General features: G+C 39.9%; 1 protein-coding gene across 1 annotated transcript; it reads right to left on the bottom strand.

Annotated features, from left to right (window-relative positions):
- Positions 1-3,124: 3,124 nt before the first annotated feature.
- On the bottom strand, positions 3,125-21,977 carry sult4a1 (sulfotransferase family 4A, member 1). Its single transcript, XM_080886300.1, has 7 exons — positions 21,687-21,977; positions 17,261-17,391; positions 13,088-13,168; positions 12,486-12,612; positions 12,277-12,371; positions 11,082-11,220; positions 3,125-6,030 (listed from the first exon to the last, which is right to left on the bottom strand). Exons 1-7 carry the CDS (start codon positions 21,853-21,855, stop codon positions 5,918-5,920), a joined length of 855 nt encoding a protein of 284 aa, XP_080742426.1. The 5' UTR covers positions 21,856-21,977; the 3' UTR covers positions 3,125-5,917.
- Between the last annotated feature and the right edge of the window lie 1,235 nt (positions 21,978-23,212).

Genomic DNA, 23,212 nt, shown 5'->3' with positions numbered 1-23,212 from the left:
TTTTGGGAAAATCCCCAAGACCGCTGGCTGAACTGCAGCCTCAAACCATGGTTTACAGATGACTGTAGACACTCACTTTGTACCCCCCTCCTCTCACCTCCTCCACAGGTATTGATGATGATTTGAACCAAAAGTGTAAAATTTGCATTCATCGCTCCATCAGACCCACTACTACGGATTTTCAGTGTTAGTCGTGTGTATGTTGGCATCCCGCTGTCATTTACCTTTTCTTCTTCCTCTCTTTTCAGTTTCCCTTTCCTAAGAATTGCTTCTTGTCAGTCACCCATTGACACCATTTCTGAAGAGGCGACGGAAGATAGTAGATGCTTCATGCTTTTGAACGGACGCATCTATTGGGTCCTGCTATTTATTTATTTATTTATTATAGACAGTCGGTTTTGGAAGAGAAAATAAATGGGTCAGATACAAGGACTGGACTGAAAATGAATGAAAACGCAACCAATGTCCAAATAAAACCTTTAAATAGTCTCAGGAAGGCCAGTTGCCCAAGACCACTTTAATTTGAATGAAGTCTGTCTCCTTGGAAACAAAAAATAAAAAAATGAGGGCCATTGAGTCAAAATTATAAAATATTTTATGGGGTCTTTTTTCGTTCTTTTTTTTCTTCACTAACCCTTCCTCATTCTATACGAGCTCTAATTATCCAAAAAGCATCTCTTCCACAAGCACAAACACCAGGACACATTTAAAAATTGATCCATATTTAACAGCAAAGCTCTCACCCTAGTTCTCAATGTTGATTTTAAAAGAAGCAGTCGTTCGACTGGGTTGTGGAGCTGCTTGTGGTATGTCGCTCCCTCAAGCACAAAGCGACTTCCACATCAAAATGTCACCAGCAACAACAGCTGCTGCTCCGGTGATAGTCCTTTAAAGTAAACTTTCCCCAACTCTCCTGAAAGCACACACATGCATTCACCCACAAAGTGTTTTTAATGAATAAGACAGTGAGTTGGGAGATGGGTAGGAGATGGAGGAATGTGAGGTTGGGTTTGTGCTACTGTGTGTGATTGTGTATGTGTTAGGGAGGTGGCGGGGGGACACAAAGAGCTGATATTATAGGAAGAAATCTGTGTGGGAAAGACAGGCAGTCAAACTGTCAGGCGTGAGCGCTGAGACGGAACAAAGAAGAACAGTGGAGACGATTACAGTGGCGAAGCAGAGTGACAGAGGCATGGCGCACACTGATGAAGATGAAGGGAGAACGGGAATTACTCCACCACGCACAGATGCCAAATACACCAACAGAGACGCACACGCTCGATTGATCAATGCCAGAGAGGAGAAACATCCTGATACAAGGCCTCGTATTCTCATTAGGCCTTGTGGATGCAGAGTAATGACTTAAAACCACATACACACCACCCAAAATATTAGCAACCTCTTTTATAGTCCAAAGGTTTTTTTATACCTTTATTTTTAGTAAACATCTGCAGGCTGCTGAGGAAAACAGGAAATAAAACATAGCACAAAGTAAGCCAGTGGGCTGTAGCAGAGGAAGAACTAGTGCCAGCTAATGCAACAGAGGTGAAACAAATACCGTCTGTTAGACTGACTTGTTGCCTGACCGGCCACACAGCCACTCAGCCTCATTTATTAATGTCAGCTCCCTTTCAGATGCTTTAAAAAGCTTCTACTGCCATCTTCTGGAGGATGTCACACAAGACAGTCCAACTTTAAAGACCCATCTTTGTGAGCCATATCTTGATGTTATATTAATGATATTATTTAATTTAACGAAATAATAATATATGCACATTTAATAAGTATATTTCACATTTCAAGAAAATCTAATAATCCACAAAAAGTCACAATCTGAAGACCCAGCTGATATTGTTTTAAAGAGGTCAAAATATTCTTGTAAGGCTGATTTTAACTTTCTGATTTGCAATTTTGATTATTTTAAGGCTGGATTTTGGTGACCCTATGACTCTGGAGGCTTCCCACGATGCACTGTGTGTTTCTTCGTCACTGACCTTTTTTCATTAATAATCGTTGGTTATTATTAATGTCTTGCTCTCCTCCACAGCCAGTGTCTTTTGTCCTGTATTGCTTGCCACACACTCAGCTGGTTGCAGCAGATGTCTCCTAACCTTGCTCTGCTGGAGGTTTCTTCCTGTTAAAAAGGAGTTTTTCTTTCCCACTGTCACCAAGTGCCTGCTCAAAGGGGATCATCTGGTTTGGAGGTTTTCTGTAATATTGTAGTGTCTTTAACTTACCATATAAAGTGCCATCAGGCGATTGTTGTTGTTATTTGGTGCTGTATAAAAACAATTGTAATTGTTCTGTTTTGTTTTACGATTTCATGGGTTTCATGTAAGCCATGTGGCATCCAGCAGTGAGATCTGCAACATCAAAGATGGTGGTAGAAGCATAACTTTAACAGGGGCAAATGATTTTGAGCCAAGAATATTTTTGTACATGCAGTTTTTATGTCCTGTTCACCACAGAAATGAAAATTTCGATAATGTGTTGCTGAGTTGTGGGACTTGCTTTTGGAAAGAGTCAGCTTAACCTGCTGATGGTCTTTCACCTTTATACCAGCTTTACACTGGCGAAGAGTTGAACAGCAGTATCACGATGGCTGATGTAACCTCCATATATGTGATATTTACTTGACAGTTACTTGTAAGTAGCAATGTACCGTAATTTATCACTTTTACCTGTTGCCAATTTCCAATCACCATTTAATCTAACAAGCATGTTTAAACATTTTACCAGCTGACCTTAAAATATAGAAAAATGTCCGTTTAGAACCTAAAAGGCTCAATGCAGTCATTAGGAATAATGTGCCTCACGTGCTGAAGCCCAGTGCTTTCCAGATGTCTGTGGCCAGCCTCTTTTTTCAGAGCAAAGATTTCTGAGCAAACAACTGAGTAAATGATTCTCATTCCCCATTTGTGCAGTAACAGTATTTTAAAACTAAACTTTTTTTAATAAATTGCATTATAGCAATTAAAAGAAAGACTCTCCATCCATCGGATATCACATGAAGACATTACTTTATTAATAAACCAGCAAAGCAAAGCATGTCAAATACAATAAAAGGATGTCCTGAAACAGAGACAGGCATGTATAAAAACCCCAAATAAAAGGATAGGTGGAGTTGGACTTGCTAAAGCCTTGCCAATGGTTGTAAACAGTGTTACAGTAGGAAATAAGAACAATGAAAAAACGAATGTGCAGAGTTGTGCTGAGGTTGTAGTGTACATCCACACAATAAAGACATTCACATGTGTCAGGTAGAGCGCAGGGACTAGTCTGCATGAACTACTGCAGCAACAGAGGATGAGAAGGAGTAGAAGGTGCTATACTGTTTGGAAGTGATGCTCAGGTTGATTCCAGTCTGACTCCAGTTAGACAGTGGTGCTGTTGTTGCCCTACACTGAGTAGCAGAACACAGTTAATGCTGGTTATGGGTTAATATTCTGCCCACCCCTCTTAAACCTGACATTTCTGAGAAAAAAACATTTTACTGTCCACTGTGGTGGTACAGGCTTGATTCCCTTTGTGTTCCCTTCTTTGTAGAGAAAAAAAACTGGTTAAATTTTGTGAGTATGTCGCAACAACTGGCCCCACGCATAAGATCAAATGCGTGGGATTAGCAGTAGGAATTTCCGATGAGTCCAACAGATCTGTGTCCCCAACACCGATTTTTGTCAAAGCTTAAAAGTAATTTAAAAAGAAATAATGCACTCCAAATGATCCTTATGCTTCAGCTCAGCTCTGGTGTGTCAGCTCTGTCATCAGGTTTTACCGCCCAGGTGACCCAACATCAATTATGATGCCCAAAACTGCCTCCAAAACACGACATGTGCAAGTGAGTGCAGCTCCCCATTTAGACCGCCAGAGGGCGACATTCCATTACTTTCAGCTAAATGCTGGTAAACTGCAGATAACGTAACTTCTTCTTTAAATCCAGTATTGCAATTCTTTTATGTGACAAAAGCTGTTTTAGATGAATTTGATGGCATAAATATCCATTTATGTCAATGTTTCCAGACCTGACCCGACCACTACTGTGTGGATCTAGACACAGTCAATGAATTTGACGGGGCCCTGATGTACTCGGGTGACATGTTTGAGGATTAACAAGACAGTTGTCCCTCTCCACATCTCATACACACTCACATCAGACGTGTCCAAATATCTGTAGCTGATGCAGAGCAGAGCCCTCTAATCACCATGCAGTTTTAAACGTTAATTAATCTAAAAATAATTGTTGAACTCGCACCAAATGTTTGCTGACATCAGGAGGATGGTTAATAGTTACACTGTAGTGAGTTTTACTACTTTTACCAGGACACCTGCTGTAAATACCCAGATTTCTGCCTTAATGACAAGTTATGCTTTCAAATTATATTAGTGGAATAAAGATGTCTTTCACAGAAAAGCTGACATTGTTCTATAAATTAAGGCTTGTATTCCCAGTGATGCAGAAAGCAAACGATTTATTTGTTTTGAATCGTGTTGAAATCATCGATATGCTTTCCCCTGACTCGGCCTCAGTCCACCCTCAGTTTCAAATCTGGGAGCAGATTTAGAAAACATTACAATGCTTTATATAAGAAAGCAAGGTAGCAGCTGCTGGCAGTGAGACGAGAACAACACTGGACTTTATTTATTTACAGAGCTCTTATTGGCAAACTTCATGGGAATATTGGATGTGTCTTCTTGCTTATATTTCAACTTCACACTATACTTGGTACCAAGACTGTTTAGTCCTTTAAATTTATCACAATAATACCAATGTAGGAAATTGCTGCAATAAATCGATTATGGATATTTGCATCATACTTGCTTCTTTCTGATGCAATATTATTTTTGTTTTATTCAGTTTCTATCTGTTATGATTTTATACATAATTCAAGAGGTTTCTTTATATTATTTTTATGTAATGAGTCAAAGTAAATGTTTTTCATGTGTGTCATAACCAGGGGGTCCTTGTAAAAGAGAGCCTGCTCTCAAAGCCTTCCCTGTTTAAATAAAGGTATTTTATATAGACCACAAATAAAAGATCTGGCAGACTGCGTGGTAAATGTGTTTACAGTAAAAACTGGTCAAAACATTTTGTGTAATCTCAAAGTTGTGGCTCATAGCGACAACCCGATGAAGACGTTTTTAGCATTGCAGCTCATCGTTTTGGTTTTTTCTAACCCATTTCCAGAAATACGCTGCTGCTGCGCCTATCGACTGTCCTCACACAGTCTTACCTACAAGTTGATGGCGAGCACTATTCGTCTACCTGATATTTTTCATCGTTATTTTAGCGGAGACCAAAACAGAGCTTATGTTTGTCAAATGGCCACAGCGATAAATGACTGTGGCTCCTGAATATTCTGGACTTATGGTAAACATACAACTCTTTGACAACAGCTCGAGGTCGTGTCCATAATGCTGCCAAACAGTTGGTGGTTCAAAGTATCGTTTTTTTCCTTCAACTAGTGCCGACTCAACATCGTTAGTGTTGTCGTTAGCATGTTTGAGGACAGCTATAACAACTTTCCCCGTTCATTTCCAACGTTTTTCATCACAAATATCTGCATACAGGTTAAATTCCTGTTATGAATCCACCCACCAAGACTTCAGTTCAGTGGCTGACCCTAATCTAGTCGATATATACTATAAACACACACAGCAGTGGAGGTAGGGGCTGAGGGAGATTTGGTTTAACTATTGATTTAAAAAATTCGGTAATCTCCACAACAGTGTGACTTCTGATTTCTGCTGACATGGGATTGCATATGTGAAAAGTCTTTTAGTGAGAGCTCACTGTTAGGTTGAACTATTGAACTTCAGATTGACTGAGGGAAGATGTAGGAGTTTGGGTTTCGACAGGAAATGAGCTAGCATAGATAAGTGAGTCGGGAGGCGATACGGAGAGATGGTCAGGCGTTCCTCACAGGCAGAAGTCAAAGGTCAAGTCGGACTTCCCCATCTTCTGTCTGTATACCGCATCAAACTTTTCATTCATAGACACGGTGAAGATATCTTTCCACAGACCAACACGACCTGCAGGGAAATGGAGCGTAGTAAGGATTTTAATAAGCACCGTCTTTATTTGTGCTCAAAACACCAAAACTTATTGAGCGTATTTCTGCTGCAGACTGAATGCAACCTGGCACGGCAGTGACTCACCAGTTGCAGTGTGTATGTGACTGACTGTCAGCTCTCTAACCTATAGCAGATCAAACACCAGACTTCCTTAGACTAAAAGGAAAAAAAACAGATGGAAAAACATAGAACAAAAACAGATGACAGAAACTGTAAGTGAACATAAAAAACTAAATATACACATAAACCAAAATGATAACAAATAAGGAAACAAATGTAAAACACATGTACACTCATGTGAAAAACTATGCGCACCCTTACTGTTTCTGTAGGAATTAAGTAGCTTCAGAAAGCACAATTACAAAATGACAGATCAAGTATGGCTTGTTTGGAAAAAGCCTATTCTCTCTAAAATGAACTTGACCGCATTTGCAAAGCTTTCTCTGAAACAAAGGACAACAGATCTGGAACAACGTCCTTTGGACAGAAGAGACCAAGTGGAAATCCTTCAAGCATAGCAGTGGAGAGGTGATGAGTGGGTTTGTTTTGCAGCTACAGGACCTGGACTTGTTGCAGTCACCGTGTAGACTTCTGTATACCAAAGTACTCTAGAGTCAAATGTAAGGTCGACAGCTAGAGCGTGGCCAAAACTGGGTCATGCAACATGAAAATGATTGGAACAGAAAAGAGTCAAGGTCTTGCAATAGCCCAGTCAAAGTCCAGAGCTCAACTCGATTGTGGAAGTACCTTAAGATAGATATGCATAAACACAGTTCCTCCAACCTCAGTGAACTGAACAATGACATGAAGGAGTACGCCAGATTTCCTCAACTACTGAAGGGACTGGAGGTCACACAGAAAACAGGGGACACTTCAAGTTACTGCTGCTAAAATAGTTCTGATAGATAATAAATCATCATTTGACAGTTTTCTTTTTCATATGACTGTACATGGAACTCATGAAAGGTTCAATCAAAACAAACGCAGTCACATCCTGCACAACACTCCAGTGTTAAACTACAGTCTGCAGTGCAGAGTCAGACACACTGGTGCTATAATGTTTTCATCAGAATGCATTATGTAATAATCCAAAAATATTCAATCACATAGTCATGCAATATGAAATGTCATGCAGGTAACCTTGGCACAACTCATTTTTAATTTAACCAAAACTATTTAAATTAACGCCATAACTAATTTAACTATAACTATTTAAATTAACGCCATAACTAATTTAACTATAACTTGGTTCTGTATTCGAACCATCGTCATTCCTACAGTTGAATCACATCATCTTGTTTTCTTCTGCGATCATTTTGATAAAGTTAAGCGTTAAATTCTTAGGTCCCAGTCACACAGACCCGGAGATCAGTTGGTGACAACATCGACCCGCTGATTAAAAAATGAGAATCTCCCTACCAGCTGCAATTTGTTACAGTTGCTGTGATTGATTGTCACAGAGCCTTGGTAGCTATCACCTATAACTGTCATAGGAGGCACTGACTGACCCACAAGCACACACTAACTAGCTGCTATGTGACCATGAAACTATGTAGTGTGTGAGGCAAACCAGAAACATCTATTGATGAAAGTTGTATAAATTTAAATGCCAGTATAAGCATTGTTAGCAGGCTCAGTGTGTGTTTCTCTTTGAAACCATATTCTTAATATTTGGTCATATTGAGAAAACACCAAACCTGTAAATTAACTATCTTAACATTGGCACGTTAATAAACCAAGCTCATAATCCTTCCAGTCAAAAGGTTTTTCACAAATTTATATATTTTTCACAGAACTTGTCTTTGCATTAATCAAACAATTTAACATTCACTCGTTTAAAACTCAGTATATAAATAATTAAACATAGTTAAACATAGTATTCACCTCTCAACTCATGCAGCATGTATGTTAACATTTACTGATCAGAGGTGTAGACCTGATGGAGCGATCAGCCCATTTTAAATAATAAATTCACAGTTAGCTTAATAACTTCAGTTGTCAGTTTAAGAGAGTTTCATACAGTAAAGTTAATAAAGATGAAGCGAGTGATCAGAGCTCTCATTGTGATAACAAGGGTCACATTTAACAACAATTTTCTTATGACATCAAAAACCTGCTTTCAGGGTTTGTCCAAAGAAGTACAGAGTCAGCTATGTGTTTGTGAACAGCATTTCCAAAGCTGCACCCATAGAAGTGTAAAGTTCTTCTTGACAGTAGGTCTTCACATAGCAAGGGGCAGGTGTTAGACACAGAGTTTAGGAGTTTAGGAGTCGTTTGGTACCGGGCCGCGAGAGTTGAGGCTCAGGTGGAGTGCAGGGTTTATCCTAAACTGTGTCTAACACCTGCCCCTTGCTATGTGAAGACCTACTGTCAAGTCCCGAGTCATATGTGTTATAAATCAGCGGTCCCCAACCCCCGGGCCTCGGACCGGTATCGGTCCGTGAGTTGTTTGGTACCGGGCCGCGAGAGTTGAGGCTCAGGTGTGAAATGTATAGTTTTTATCGGTTTCCAGCGTTATTTTGTTATCGTTTTTATCGTTAACTCGGTTTTCCTGGGTCTTTTCACGTGTGTTATCAATAAATCTTCTTTTTTTCGGTACCGGTACTGGTTTTATTTTGTTGTATTTTTCCGCGACACCTTAAAGGCCGGTCCATGAAAATATTGTCGGGCATAAACCGGTCAGTGGCGCAAAAAAGTTTGGAGACTGCTGATATAAATCATTGACTACATGAGTTAAAGTAGTATTGTGCACCAAGAGCTCTGAGTGACTGAATTACTAAGAAGCTAACGTTAAGTAGCCTTGTGCTAACCTGCAGTGTAAAGTATTGACTATGACACTGCGTGATGATCTAAACTCCTGAAACAGAAAGGTGTTTCTCTTCATAAAGTCCTAATCTCATTGTAATGCCTCTGTCAGTGCGCCCCAGGGTGGCTGTGGCTACAATGTAGCTGCCATCACCTGTGTGTGAATGGGTGGATGACTGGATATGTAAAGTGCTTTGGGGTCCTTAGGGACTAGTGAAGCGCTATATAAATACAGGCCATTTACCATTTACCATAGTTCACATAAGGAACAACTTAGACGTGGATGTATTTAGCTTGTATCAGATTATTAGTCCAGCTGTGAGATATTATTAGTATTAGGTAAATTTGCATGGGTAAGCCTTTGCTCTGTTTACTACAGGTCAGTGACCTGAGACTGGTCTGCATACACAAACTCTTGCAACATAACTATCGTCTCCAGGGACATTAATAACTAACCAACACAAATCAATGTAGTTATCTCCCCTTAAAAAATGTTGTCTATAAGCTCAGTGTACATTAAATAATTTATGGTGTGGTTGACTTTAGGAAATGTGTAATCTGCAATGCTACACATTTCCTTTGCAGCAGTCGAGAGTTATAGTTAGTGATTTAGTTGTTGTCTGAGTTTGTCTGCACTAGCTTGTATTGAATTTGACCCCAAATATGATTAGCTTCGATTATTTGCATCCTGACCTCTATCAGCTAATGGGAACAGCTAATCTCTTAATGGGAACAGAATGAAAAACAATGAAACTGCTATAAACAAAAAGGTTTGAATACACCTACATGGAGCATACAGAAATCGAACTACACAATATTGTAGTATCACCACAAGAGTTAACAAGGAGGTAAGCACTGTAAGAAACTAACAACTCTCAGCAAACAGCTCAGAGCAAAGGACCAAAAAGATCTGACCCAGCTGCTACTTTCTTTAGTAGCATTAAGTAGCATGAAAGGGCAGTGATTTTGAAAGAGAAGCTGCTATATAATTGACTTTTCACTGACGTGAGCAACGCATAAAATTCGATTCTCCTCCACTGCTTCGGGCATTTGGCAATCCTACCACGATGAGCTTACCCAATCTTCTACCAGAAACTGCATTTTTTGCACTTATTCATGGAAATATAAAGTGGGCAATGTCCTGTAAGATTTGTGTTTTCCTGGTACTCTTTCTTGTTTGCAGCATTTGTTTGAATTTGTTCTTCTGTGTTCATTCATTTTTCCAGTAATATTTTACTCTTCATACTACACACAGACATAATGTAAACAACGGGAGGCATTGCTTTAGGTTTAGATGCACAAACTCAGAGCAGCAGCACCAACAGTCTGATATTCCTGCACTCTATTCCTCTGCATACTCACAGCGATATCAGTGGGGGTGGAATGGACCCTTTGGTGGGTCACTTCTGGCCTACAGTCTGTGGACCCCTGTTCTAAGATGTTACACAGCCACCACTAGCGGTGACATATTACAGCTGCCTGCTCTGTGCTTGGATTTTGTAAACTAGCATGTCCTGTTTTTATATTGGTATTTATGTGTTACCCTTAGCCACACTTGGAAAATAGTTCAAAATAATACAAATAATAGATAAAAATATAACATCAGACACATTTGATTTTCTCCCGATTAATCAACTAACATATTGCATCATATCTATGCAGGTAATCACCATACATACAGTTAAACTGCCTATTCAGAAGACTCAATGAACAACCTCCAGAGCTGTAAAATGAACATAGAAATCACAAAAACTGCAGTTCCCTTTACTTGCCGATAGATAAGATCCCCTCTTTATAAGAGCCTTACCTGAATTACATCCACCTGGATATTTGAGTTAGTGGCCTTGATTAATGAGTGTCTGTAGCTGGTTCTGATGGGCGTCTGCTAAGATGGGTGTCTTCACTGTGTTTGCATGATTTGACTAATTATGGCTTTCTGTGTGAAGATTGTGTTGCAGTTTTGGTGGGTGCATTCAATTGCTTTATTAGTCTGTAACTATATGTGGGGGTTTTTTGTTGCACCCATACAGTTTATGGAGACAACTTGTGAATATAGCTAACTAGTGTTAGCTCTTAAATTAGCACTGCTCCCTCTACTCAGAGTGTAGAGTCCTAAACCAATGGCTGATGTCTCAGTCGGTATGTGCATGTTTTATGCTGTCTGTGCCCAGAACAAAATAACTGAGCTTTCCTCTCCCACTCACCTCTGCACATGGACAGTGCCTCTGAGTTGCAGCACTGCTCAATGAGCTGGTTGCAGCTCTCCACCATGCCTTCCAGCTGAGCCTTGTCACAGGAGACACCCAGAAAACGTGCCAGTTGTTCCACTAATGTCCCCAGATCCTGAAGAGGAGAGGAAGAAAAATCTATGAAAGCAAATGTAACAAACAAACACAGAGAAAATGTTTTGTTGTTAAAATAACGCTAATGCGTGATTCTGCTTGTTTCCTCCTGGATTTGACACGCATTAATCCTCCCTCCCCCTCTTTCTGTTGCCCGTATACCCTCGGTGTGCTGAAGGTTGAGCCTCCATGCATCGTGAAAAGTTTTCATATTGTGACATCAGTGACATTGAACTCGTTCAGATTACTACTCCAGCTGGGTGCCTGATGAACGGTAGAAATGTATTTGGATACTTGGTACTTGCAGCTATCCTGTGTGTCTTCTAAGATTGGTCTGCCTGATCTTAGAGTCCTGACGTACTGTTTTATCAATCAGTAGCTGGTGCCTTGAACCTCTGATGTTATCTATGCCCTTATGCGTTGATACAGGCTGGTAAGTTTAACGCCCATAGAGCATAAAAAAGAGCATAAATGTCAAATAGATAACAAATTAATGTGAAATATCAAAAACATATTATATAAACACATTTCTATTAAAATAGATTTTTGGTTTAGTTGGAAATATTCAATGCTTCTTGATTTTTATCCTATTGAGTTCCTTAGTCAAACTATAGTTTAGTATACTAAGAGGGCAAAAACTACCCATACGGAAAAGATATATATAAATCTTATAAAGTTTGTATCTGTCTTGTGTGAAACTTGTATGAAAAGCATACAAGAGTGAAAACAGATATAAGATCCCTTGAAAAATTATATAATGAAACTTGTATGTTTTGGACACTTCCTAAAAACAATATATGAAAGTAATGAGAAAGTGGCCACTTTCATGAGTAAATCATGTAAGTTTTTACTATTTCTTTTCCATATGGGTATGTTCAAGGCCAGAATGCCTGCTCAGAAAATCCAGGCTCCATAGGAGCAATTTCCCCCTAATTTACTGCCTACGTTGCACACAAAATTCAGTAAAGTCATCTGTCAGGGGCAGACAGCTGGGTGTAAGTTTCCATGAACTAGCAATAAGATGCTAAAAGGGCCCACAAAACAGTTGTGATATTACCTTGTACATGTCTTCGTATTTCAAGAAAAGGACATTAGAATCCATACGGTGTTCCCAAAATTCCTGAACATGTTCAAACCAGGAACCATATCCCACTATAAAGGAAAAGTATCAATCAGTGAGATACAGGGACTCGACAAAACAGGACAGGGCTTCTATGGAGTGGATTACATGAAATGTCCAAATCTTCTATTAATCTGTATACTCACGTTTATCATTCATGAAGCGCCGGCAGAATTCCTGGAAGGTTCCCCGGTAGCTCATGGTCCTGAGAGAGCGGTGAAACTGGTAGTAGGATACCACCAAATCCTTAGGGTTTCGAGCCATGTAGATCACCTGGAAGAGGGCAACAGTACTCGCTGTAAACAGGAAGTATAGATTTAACCCAGTATCACAGCAAGGCGTGTAACAGACACGCTGGTCCACCGTGGACAGAAGTTGGATTACCAGCAGTGGGAGATAATATATTTAAAGTCTGCATTGAGCAAAAGACGTGTGGCGTACATTTCAGGGTGCTCAAATGCCAGAAACGATAAAGCTAGGCAGCTAAAATGTATCTACATGTAAGAGTGTTAATAATGTCTGAACACTTTCCCGTGATTATTTTCATGTTGGCTTGAAATGGAATATCTCCATCTGATGTTTTACTGCAGCTCCTGCGTGCATGTACATGAGGCAAAGCGGTCTATTTGACTTTTTGTCGTGATACTAGGTTGATATATTACCTCTGTGTTTTAGTGAAATAAAAATGACTGCTGAATCTCCCTGTTTACTTGTTGATTTGATGAACTCAGCCTCTTAGAGAACTAACCTTAGCTTCTCCATTGTGCATGGCTGTAGGGAGGAATCGATAGGGAAGATGGCTTTTGATCAAACGAGGTGACGACAGCTCCTGTGAAAGACAAACACAGTGAATCTGCACTGAACTTTTCCCATCATGTGCAACTCTGGACATTTGTCCAAGAAATCTGCAGCTTTGACACGACTGAGGTGTTTGAGTTTTAGCCAGTAGAGTGTCTCATATAACATTTTACGACCCTGGAAGAGGTCCTACAAAAGTTCCCCCAATAAAAATCTTACAGTTTTTCTCGATTGCTTAAACACTATAACCAGGCTTTTAAACTAAAATTTCAAAACCGTAACGCTATTTTTCAAAAAGCTCACCCATTTCCCTGAACTATAAACACTATTCCCTGCTTTGACACATGAGTCAAATTTGGTGAACTGTTACTGCAAAACTCTACACACAAATCCCTACATTTTTCAGTGCTTACACCATGTAGTCATTTAGAAAGCACTAGCATTCAATAATGTTAACTTAAGTCAGCATAGCTTGAGCTCAATTAGCACACAATTAACCAGGTGGAAACACTAGGAGTCAAAATTTATCACACACCAATCAGAACCTTCGAATGTGTGACAGTTACAGTAATGAGTGCTTCTATTTTTGTAGGACACAGAGACGACCACCTGGTGGAGGCAGGTTAAGGCTTTTGTCGGAGGGGCAAGAGAGGGAACTTGTAAACATGGTAATTGCAAATAATGTAATCCGCCTGCAAGAGATTCAAAGGAGAGTGATTGAGGATGATCATCTTTTTCGAGGCATAAATGCCATCAGCCTCTCCACAATTGACCGCATCCTCCGAAAGAATCAATTCCGGATGAAACAGGCATACCGAGTCCCTTTCGAACGAAACTCTGACAGAGTGAAAAACCAACGTGTGGAATATGTTCAGGTATGAGTTTGGATATTGTATAAAGTATTGTGTACCATCACAGCATGGCAGTTTATGCTGCCATTTCAGCACTCTTGAACTGTGGTTCAGGGTACCGATTGACTCTACTGTGTTATGTGTTTTGCAGAGAATCTTTGAGATTGAAGGACGGCCTGTTCCCCATGAAATAATCTTTGTGGATGAGGCAGGTTTTAACCTGACCAAAAGAAGGAAAAGGGGGAGGAACATAATTGGCCATCGGGCTATTGTAAATGTCCCTGGTCAGCGTGGGGGGAATGTCACTATGTGCACAGCCATCAGCCAACGAGGGGTACTCCACCGCCATGCCGTACTAGGACCCTATAACACTATGCTTCTCCTTGCTTTTCTTGATGGTTTAAGACAACATATGTTCCAGCTGGACTACAGGGAACCAGCACAGCCAGAGCAGCCTCACTACGTTGTTGTGTGGGATAACGTCAGCTTCCATCGCGCTGCTCTGGTTCGTGACTGGTTTACCAATAACCCAAGGTTTTCTAATATCTTTCTGCCTGCATACTCTTCCTTTCTAAACCCGATAGAGGAGTTATTTTCGGCATGGCGGTGGAAAGTGTATGACCGAGAACCTTATGTCCGTGTTCACCTCCTTCAGGCCATGGAAGAAGCCTGCCTAGACATATCAGTAGATGCATGCCAGGGGTGGATCAGGCATGCAAGAGGATTTTACCCCCGCTGCCTGGCTGGGGCCAATATAGCCTGTGATGTGGATGAGATTCTCTGGCCTGACCCAGACCAAAGACAAGATGCTGAGGTGGAATAATGTTTTTTGGTGTGTGTTGTACTGTATAGTACATGAATAAAAATGTGCCACTGTACATACATTGGTTGCGTCTTTTGTGTTTATCATGTGAAAAGGTTTTTGAAGGGGAGAACCATAAGCAACCTAATTGTTTTGGAACTATTGTTTTGAATTAATTGTACCAGTGTGCAAAACTCTGTTGTAGTGTGTGTGTTTTTGAGGGCTTGTGTTTGATGTCTGAGGGCAAAGTTTGGTTTTTCAGCAAGAGTGAATAGTTTTGAGTGTAGAGCTTCATTTTGACCTGGAAATAGGATGTTTGGGAAATTGAGTGAGATGTTATGGATTTGTGTTTACTGTTGTGAGAATATGAGGCATAGTTTCAAGAAATGTGTTTTAGCAATCGAGAAAAACTGTAATAACACCAGATGAGGTCATTGTTACTGGTGGTGAAACAAAAACAAACCAAAGAGCAGCCTGATAGACAATAACCTTACTGCAGCATTAGCATCAGTTTGATGGTGCTGGTCAAACATAGAGACCACTACCAGCATCTCCTTATGTTATAGATCTAAACAACACGTTCTCACTCCCGAGTAGAGCAGGGCGCTATGACCAAAAACATTCTTCAGTCTTCAGCTGATCCAAAATGCTGCAGCAAGAGTCCTGACAGGGACTAGAAAGAGAGAGCAGATTTCTCCTGTTTTGGCTTCCTGTTAATACAAGGTCTTAAATAATCAGGCCCCATCTTATCTTAATGACCTTGTAGTACCATATCACCCTATTAGAGCACTTGGCTCTCGCTCTGCAGGCCTACTTGTTGTTCCTAGAGTATTTAAAAGTAGAATGGGAGGCAGAGCCTTCAGTTTTCAGGCCCCTCTTCTGTGGAACCAGCTTCCAGTTTGGATTCAGGAGACAGACACTATCTCTACTTTCAAGATTAGGCTTCAAACTTTCCTTTTTGCTAAAGCATATAGTTAGGGCTGGACCAGGTGACCCTGAATCCTCCCTTAGTTATGCTGCAATAGACGTAGGCTGCCGGGGGATTCCCATGATGCATTGAGTTTTTCCTTTCCAGTCACCTTTCTCACTCACTATGTGTTAACAGACCTCTCTGCATTGAATCATATCTGTTATTAATCTCTGTCTCTCTTCCGCAGCATGTCTTTATCCTGTCTTCCTTCTCTCACTCCAACCAATCACAGCAGATGGCCCCGCCCCTCCCTGAGCCTGGTTCTGCCGGAGGTTTCTTCCTGTTAAAAGGGAGTTTTTCCTTCCCACTGTCGCCAAAGTGCTTGATCATAGGGGTGATATGATTGTTGGGTTTTTCTCTGTATCTATGAAGCGCCTTGAGGCGACTTTTGTTGTGATTTGGCGCTATATAAATAAAATTGAATTGAATTGAATTGAATACTTTACAACACCGCTCCTCTAAAACAGCAATAAGGATCATTATCAGGCCATATGTAAATAACAAAATAACTTTAACTTAAAGCAAAATTGGGAAACGTAAAGTCCGAAACAACATCAGTCAAACAATGCTGTTTGGTCTGGGTCTAAACAGAGCGCGTTGTGTGTGACGTCTTCTTTTGCGCATGCGGCTGCTTTGAGCGTTCACACTAGAGCGCGTTTGCTGTCACATTTTAATTGTAGTGTGAACAAGCAGACAAAAAAATCGGATTTGATCAAAACATTGGAATTGAGCATCAAGACCTGCAGTGTGAACAAATGACGAGATCGGAAAAATGAGGAAATGTGAGAACCATTTGGAATCCATCCACACATGTTCGTTCATTTTCCTCAAATCGCTTTGGAAAACACTATTTCACGTCATTACAGTGCTGGTTAAGGTTAGGGGTAAGGTTATGGTTAGAGCTGGAATACGTGGCTGGAACGTCTTTTACCGTGGGACCGTCATTCTACTGTATTTCACCCATAACCCGGCGCGTTCCTCAGGAACGCCGTGGGACGTGACAAATCGTCAGGATGTTACGCTTCAGGAGTGAGAACGGGCTGATCTAAATCAGCAGTTAGTTCGTTTTAATGTTGTCATAATGTAATCCACACAATTATTCATTCCTAAATCTATAGGAATAAACAGATATATGCCTGTGAGGAATCTATATCCAGGGGACAAGATTTTTAACTTTCAAGTTTCCATTTGTAGTCTCAGCTCAGTTAATGCAAATAAACAGTATATCTGGGAGGTAAAAGTGGGAAATGTAATATTCAAACTTTTGATGACTTTGCTTTTTATTAAATTTTCTAAATTATCTGCATTTATAAGCAAGACTTATGACAGTAAGTCTTGAACCAGTTACCCATTAACATGGCTACAGTGGAAGGCTAAGTTAGCAGGCTAGATTTTGCATTGTTTTACCAGATCGAATAATTTAATCACACCTGCTGCCTCAGTTCTAAATTGGTTATGGTGCTGAGTGTCTGCTACTGTGATGTCAGTGACTCACTCTACCTGTATGATGTCCAGCCCAGGTTGTGGGTATTCTAAAACAGGCAGCTGTTCATCAATGTTCATAAGGCCAATCTCATCAGGGTCTGCTCCCTGACTCACTAGATACACAACTTCCTGAAGTAGACTGGTGCCTGCAATGACAGAAAAGACAATCAGGGGACAATGACAAAAGTCAAACTTCAGCATGAAACAGTGAAAGTTGCTGGATCCACAGCTGATGAGCTTGGATTAATACAAACTAACCACTGAACTATTGTACTGCAGCACAGAACACCCAAACAGTCTTTGAGGCCTTAATTCGTCCATGGGAACTCAATGAGTCACATGTAAAAGTGTGTGCGTCACTAAAAGACATCTTGGAAGAAATTATTTACTGTTTCCACTTTTTCAGTCACCCTAATCAATTACATTGTAACCATTTAATCGCTAGTTACAAAACATTACCATTCTCACATTATTAATGTCTTATTTGTTGCCAGTCCAAAGATTTATGGGCAGTTTGGCTCACAGATGCAGATCACACCATGTGAAACTTGAAGGACGCCTCTCTGTTAAGCAATGGAAAAAGTCAGCATTTTAACACGATGCAATCAATTCATCCCAGCTTGTTTCTTAATAACTTAAAGGCTTGCCAGTGTTCTACATTACAGAGTGATATGAATAAGACTGACTACTCTCACTTAGAGAAAAATAAAGTGAAGTTAGCCACATACTGGCTTTGAAACCGAATAAATTGCATAAGAAAGTTTTTCAGTAAAAGCTTTCTCGTTCTAAAAGAACATTTTTATAACCCATTAGCAGCAGTTATGTAGTGTGTTTCACTCCTTAAAGGGTTCAGTTGTATTTGATAGATGAAAAAAATCATTTGCGGCTTACAACTAAAAGTTTAAAAAACCTCTAGGAGCCTGTTATACAAAGATTAACAGAGAACACTGTTCTCATAATAACTCTGAGATTCAAATGATGGATGATTTTTACACGTATTCAATTGCACAACAGTTTGGGGTCATTTTGAAAATCTCTTTTTTCTGTAAGTACAAAAGAATCACTTTTTTCATCTAATTTAGCAACAAAGAATGAAAATAATTTATCAAAAATCCTAGAGATTCTGCAAAAAAATCATAAAGAACTCATTTTTATGGAAAGCATTAATTTGCCTGCACGGAGTGTATAAATCAGCCTAAGCAACCTAAGCTTGAATGCAGATCATGACACATTAAACAATATAAAATAATATAAACTGATTTTGTTAACTGAAACAGTAAGTCTTGGTGAAAGATGAAAACTGGAGCCCATCATGTGTCCGGATTGCACCAGCAGCAATGGCAATGAGTTCATTTTCAAACTGGATCCTCATTCAATATGATGTCATTCTGTCATGCTGTGATAACTGGTAACCAGGACGGGTTACCAGTTTATGTTTCTAGTACAATGTGTTTAAAGGTTGAGCATGTAAGCAGCCTAATTTTACAAGTGCTTAATGTTTCAGTCACATAGCTGCTGTGACTGAAACATTAGAAACTGCTTGGAGCAAATACTTCATGCTCACAGGCGCCTATCGGGCACCTTATTGTCTGTACCTGGGGTACCAGAAGCTTAAAACAAGAGTCAAAAGCAGAATAAACTGTTTGTCATTGCCAGAGAAGATTTGACAAGCTTTTCATAGGTGCAACTCACGTACTCAACTTTGCATTTTCCTTGCAAATGTTGCACGATTTTGAGGGAAATAAACAGGCTCTCCAATGATATAAGATTTACTGCCAAGAAGCATTGTGCTGAGTTTGTGTTATATTATGTTTGATATTATATCTGTTTCTTTTTTCTGGATGCATTTTTGTTAAATTTTGATCCAGATCAGTAGCAGGTTTTTAATTTAAATACATCACAATGCATATTTCATACCTCCTTCCTAGTAAAGAATTAAAGTCCTTATCTTTATTTCAAATTCTTCACTTGATTATAAGTGAACATATGTATGGTTAGCATATGGATATTATGTTTGGAAATTTCACTCATCATATGTTTAATATGAGACTTTGATACTGGATTCCCATAAAGCTGATGGAAATGCTAGAGACAGATTAAATAAAGAAAGAGTGTAGCACAAACTGACATAGAGTTTCTAAATGGATGGAGCATAAAGCTGCAGGATACTCAGGAGCACATTGCAGACTCTCCCAGCTCACCTCTTTCAAACTCTGCTGTTTTCCAGTCTTTCTAACTCCTTTGACCATGTGTTTAGAATTTTTGCCTAAAGTTACCTAACGCATGTTTTAAGGAAAATGAACAGTCATGGCTTAAAGACAGCTGTGGTTTAAAAAGGGGAAACAAAATCCCTGATAAAAGTTCAATATGTTTGTGGAGCCAGACCTCCTGATTCCACTAACTTCAAGGATGTGCAAGTATACAGTATGACATATGAAACAGACCTAAGTAATATCATATCGCTCACGCCCTCCCTTTGGTTTATGGAGTGCTGCTAATCCTATTGGCTAAGATGATCACATGTAAGCCAATGGCATCATAGCTCTGCAGCATCCCAGCCATGTGGCCTGACATGTGCTTTCTTTCTCCTATGCACCAAAAGACTACAGATATATAAAGCTTGTTTAAGCTTAAAAACAAAGATTGCTTGGATGCACAAAGTTGTAACTGGTTAAAATGAATATTTGCAGAATATTGCAGAGAACCTCAGGAGACCAGCTGCGTGCCAAGGACACCAAGTTCTGCTCAAACATGCACTGTTTTGGTGTACAAATGTGACGGATCATTCCTGATCCTGCTGTGATAAACTTATGAAAGGGATCATTCTTGGCATCTGTGACTGCTGTTCCCAATAATTTTAGCTCTGGTGACCTTATCAAATGTCACTGGCTCTAATCCAGGGGAAAAATCACTACTTTGAAATCACACCAGTGTTCTCTGGAGATTTCTGAGTCTGTGCTTCAGTTCTAAGTGAGTGTGTTGGGTTGTTGGGTGTATTTGTAACTTCTGAGTCATTATCACTGTATAATAGGCACTAACAAATAAACTAATTTAATGATGCTGTGCTGAATTTGTAGAGTTCTTCTGAAGTGTTCCTGTGACTGTTTTGTTTTGTTTTTTTTAAGAAATGTGTGCAATACCAGTGTTTCTTGTCTTGACAGCACACTGGATCAAAAAATGTTTGACATTGAACAAAATAGTGCAGTGGCAAGATCTGAGAAGACATGTGCTCCTCTCAAGTGCCTCTGTGGCTTACAGCTATCTGTAATGCTCTTCTATGCATGCATCTATCCAGATGTACACTGTAGGTGCGTATAGGGTGGTTAAAGAGGCAAAACTAAATGAAAACCACCCCTTTTAATATGTCATTGGTCTAGAGTACCGTTAATCGTACATTATTACATTGTTCTATTTTATAATGGACTATATTATTACAGCTAAAGCTAATTATCTTTATGTAAGTAAGTCTTATGGACAACAACATTAAAATGTGATGTTTCACACACACTTTAATGAAGCTGTAATAAAGCAACAGTTATGATCCCAAAGTATATAGTATAGTATAGTATAGTATAGTATAGTATATAGTGTATAGTAGTATAACTATATTTTGCTTATAAAACCTTTTTAATAATAAGTAAAATTCGATTTTTCCTCAAAGGTTCTGCTTCATTGGCAAATGCTTTTATGATCAGATATTCTGATTCCTTTGGGTCCCGTCAACCACCCTGTGCCAAAAACTTTCAAAACATCCCCGATGGTCGCCACCCCGTCCTTTGGGTTGCTTTTCTCTGCTGTGCTACATAGAAATGCAACTAAACTCTGAATATTCAAACTCCTTCTGGCCTTCTGCAAGCACTGCTCCAGCTGCCCACCACCTGTCACATGACCGGACCCACCCAGCGCACAGCAGGGCACGACGCATGCAGCAGCGCTGCGCAAAGACACTCTGGGGATAGATGTAAACACCAACTTCTAGAAGTGCTCATGCGAGTGAGGTGGATGATGAAGGCCACAGTAGTTGTGGAGGCTGCACTGATGTGTTTCAGCCAGCCATTAATCGATCTAATCAGTCTGACTCATTTATTTGCTGATATTTGATTATGAAGTACGGGCTGCTGATGCTACGTGTACATGCTTGATAGAGGCCTATAAAAAGTAGTTCTACTGCACAAGCATCATAAACAGATATCGTCATCCACCCACTGCAATAAAGTGAACGGATTTGCAACTCTCACGATACCGTGATACCTGCGTGCTACGCAAAATGAACCCTGTGACTGATACTAGATACGGGCTACCTGTGCATTCGTGTTTTATTCATGTTGTTAAACTTTGATAATAACAAGAGAGGCCTGCAGAAACTGCTGCAGTAGCGAGCAGCAAGAAATGCGAAGGCACGAAGACACTCGTGCACAGGGTGGTGTGGTGGCTCCTTTACCTGACTTTGGGTACGTCACAATCCATATGTCGCTACTTCTAAGGGAGAAGTTGGCGATTTCCTCCATCTTTCCCCTGCAGAAGGGCGGCAGCCGCACTCCATCAAACTCGAAGTATTTGCTCTCAAACTCAATCGGCGTGCTCGGCGTATCTGCCTCGCTCTCGGCCATCGTCGAAACGAGCCGCCAGTGCAGGAAAAAGAAAACGCGCACACCCACGTGAACAGCTTTGTGTACGTGTGGTTTGATGTATTTAAAGGTAAGAAGATGATGACCGTGATGAGGTTGCTTGAAACAGCGCTGCTTTGCGTCGGGATGCTGTGGCTCGCGGCGGAGGGCGGAGGAGTTGACCCTCAGCCAATGGCGCAACAGAGAAGTGATGTAATACGCGTGCATGAGAACCAGCATCAGGACCACTCAGCAGGCTCGAGGATGCGCGCGCCCTGCAGAAGCAAACTCGTTCCACAGACAAAAGAGAACTATTGGGCTATGAGGCTGGTGATGATGACTGCATGTTGTGTTGATACAGCATGACTTCGGGTACAGATTGCATGGAGCCAAACACAAAAAAGAAAACCTGCTCCACAGCGCAGTGACCTGAGACTGGTGCACTAGCACCCCTCTCAGCAAGACAACGACCTAAAGCAAACAACCAGAACACTTCTCGAGTTATTGCATGATAAAGTTATTCAATCTGTGTGGTTAAATAGGACCTGATGATAGCAGGTTATAGATAATTTCCATCTAATATGGCAGAGCTTGATTGGATCTATCAGGAAGAATAGGATTAACTGCTTAGATGCAGGTGTGCAAAGCCTGTGGAGTCTTACATAATAAGACTGAAAGGTGTTACTGCTGGTAAAGTGATTTCTAGAAACTACTAAATTATTTAAACGTGGCATTTTAGTTTGAAATTTTCTTACATTTCTTAAAAAATAAAAATTAAAAATAAATTAAAAAATTTTTTGGAAAATAAAGTCAAAAAAGAAATGTCTAGCCCTTTGTGAAACATGCATTCACACTTCATCTGTCAGTTTTATTCCCGCAAAGAACAGATAAGACATTGCAATCTTTTAGTTCTATATCTTTTCATGTTATGTTACCATTGTGGATTTATCTTCAAAAACATTTTATCAATAAAAACGAAGCCTAAAACACAGTGAAATGATTTTAAAGCAAGAACTTTCATATACTGTTAATGTTGCCCATTGTCTTTTTTAACTTATACTTTGTTGTCACCTTTTTTAGGTGTTGTGACGTCTCGGAGTCAAACCTTTCTACTGATTGGATGGATTGGCTCATGTGACAAGCCTCAGTAACCCGTGCTGCCTTTGTACTAACTCGGTAATAGGAAGACTTTCAAATTACTTACGACATCATATTTTATATTGCTTTGACATGTCATTTAAGTAGAATAAAATGATCGAGTTGATGACTCTTTGTTAAAATACGCCTTTTTAATAAACAGTGACAGTAGAAATGCACATATGTATATGTACTTATAATACAAATAAATCGATAAGTGGGA

Source organism: Rhamphochromis sp. 'chilingali', assembly GCF_963969265.1.
Source record: "Rhamphochromis sp. 'chilingali' genome assembly, chromosome: 7".
NCBI classification, from domain to species: Eukaryota; Metazoa; Chordata; class Actinopteri; order Cichliformes; family Cichlidae; genus Rhamphochromis; species Rhamphochromis sp. 'chilingali'.
Note: the sequence above shows the minus strand (reverse complement) of the source record. Positions and strands in the feature narration are given on the sequence as shown.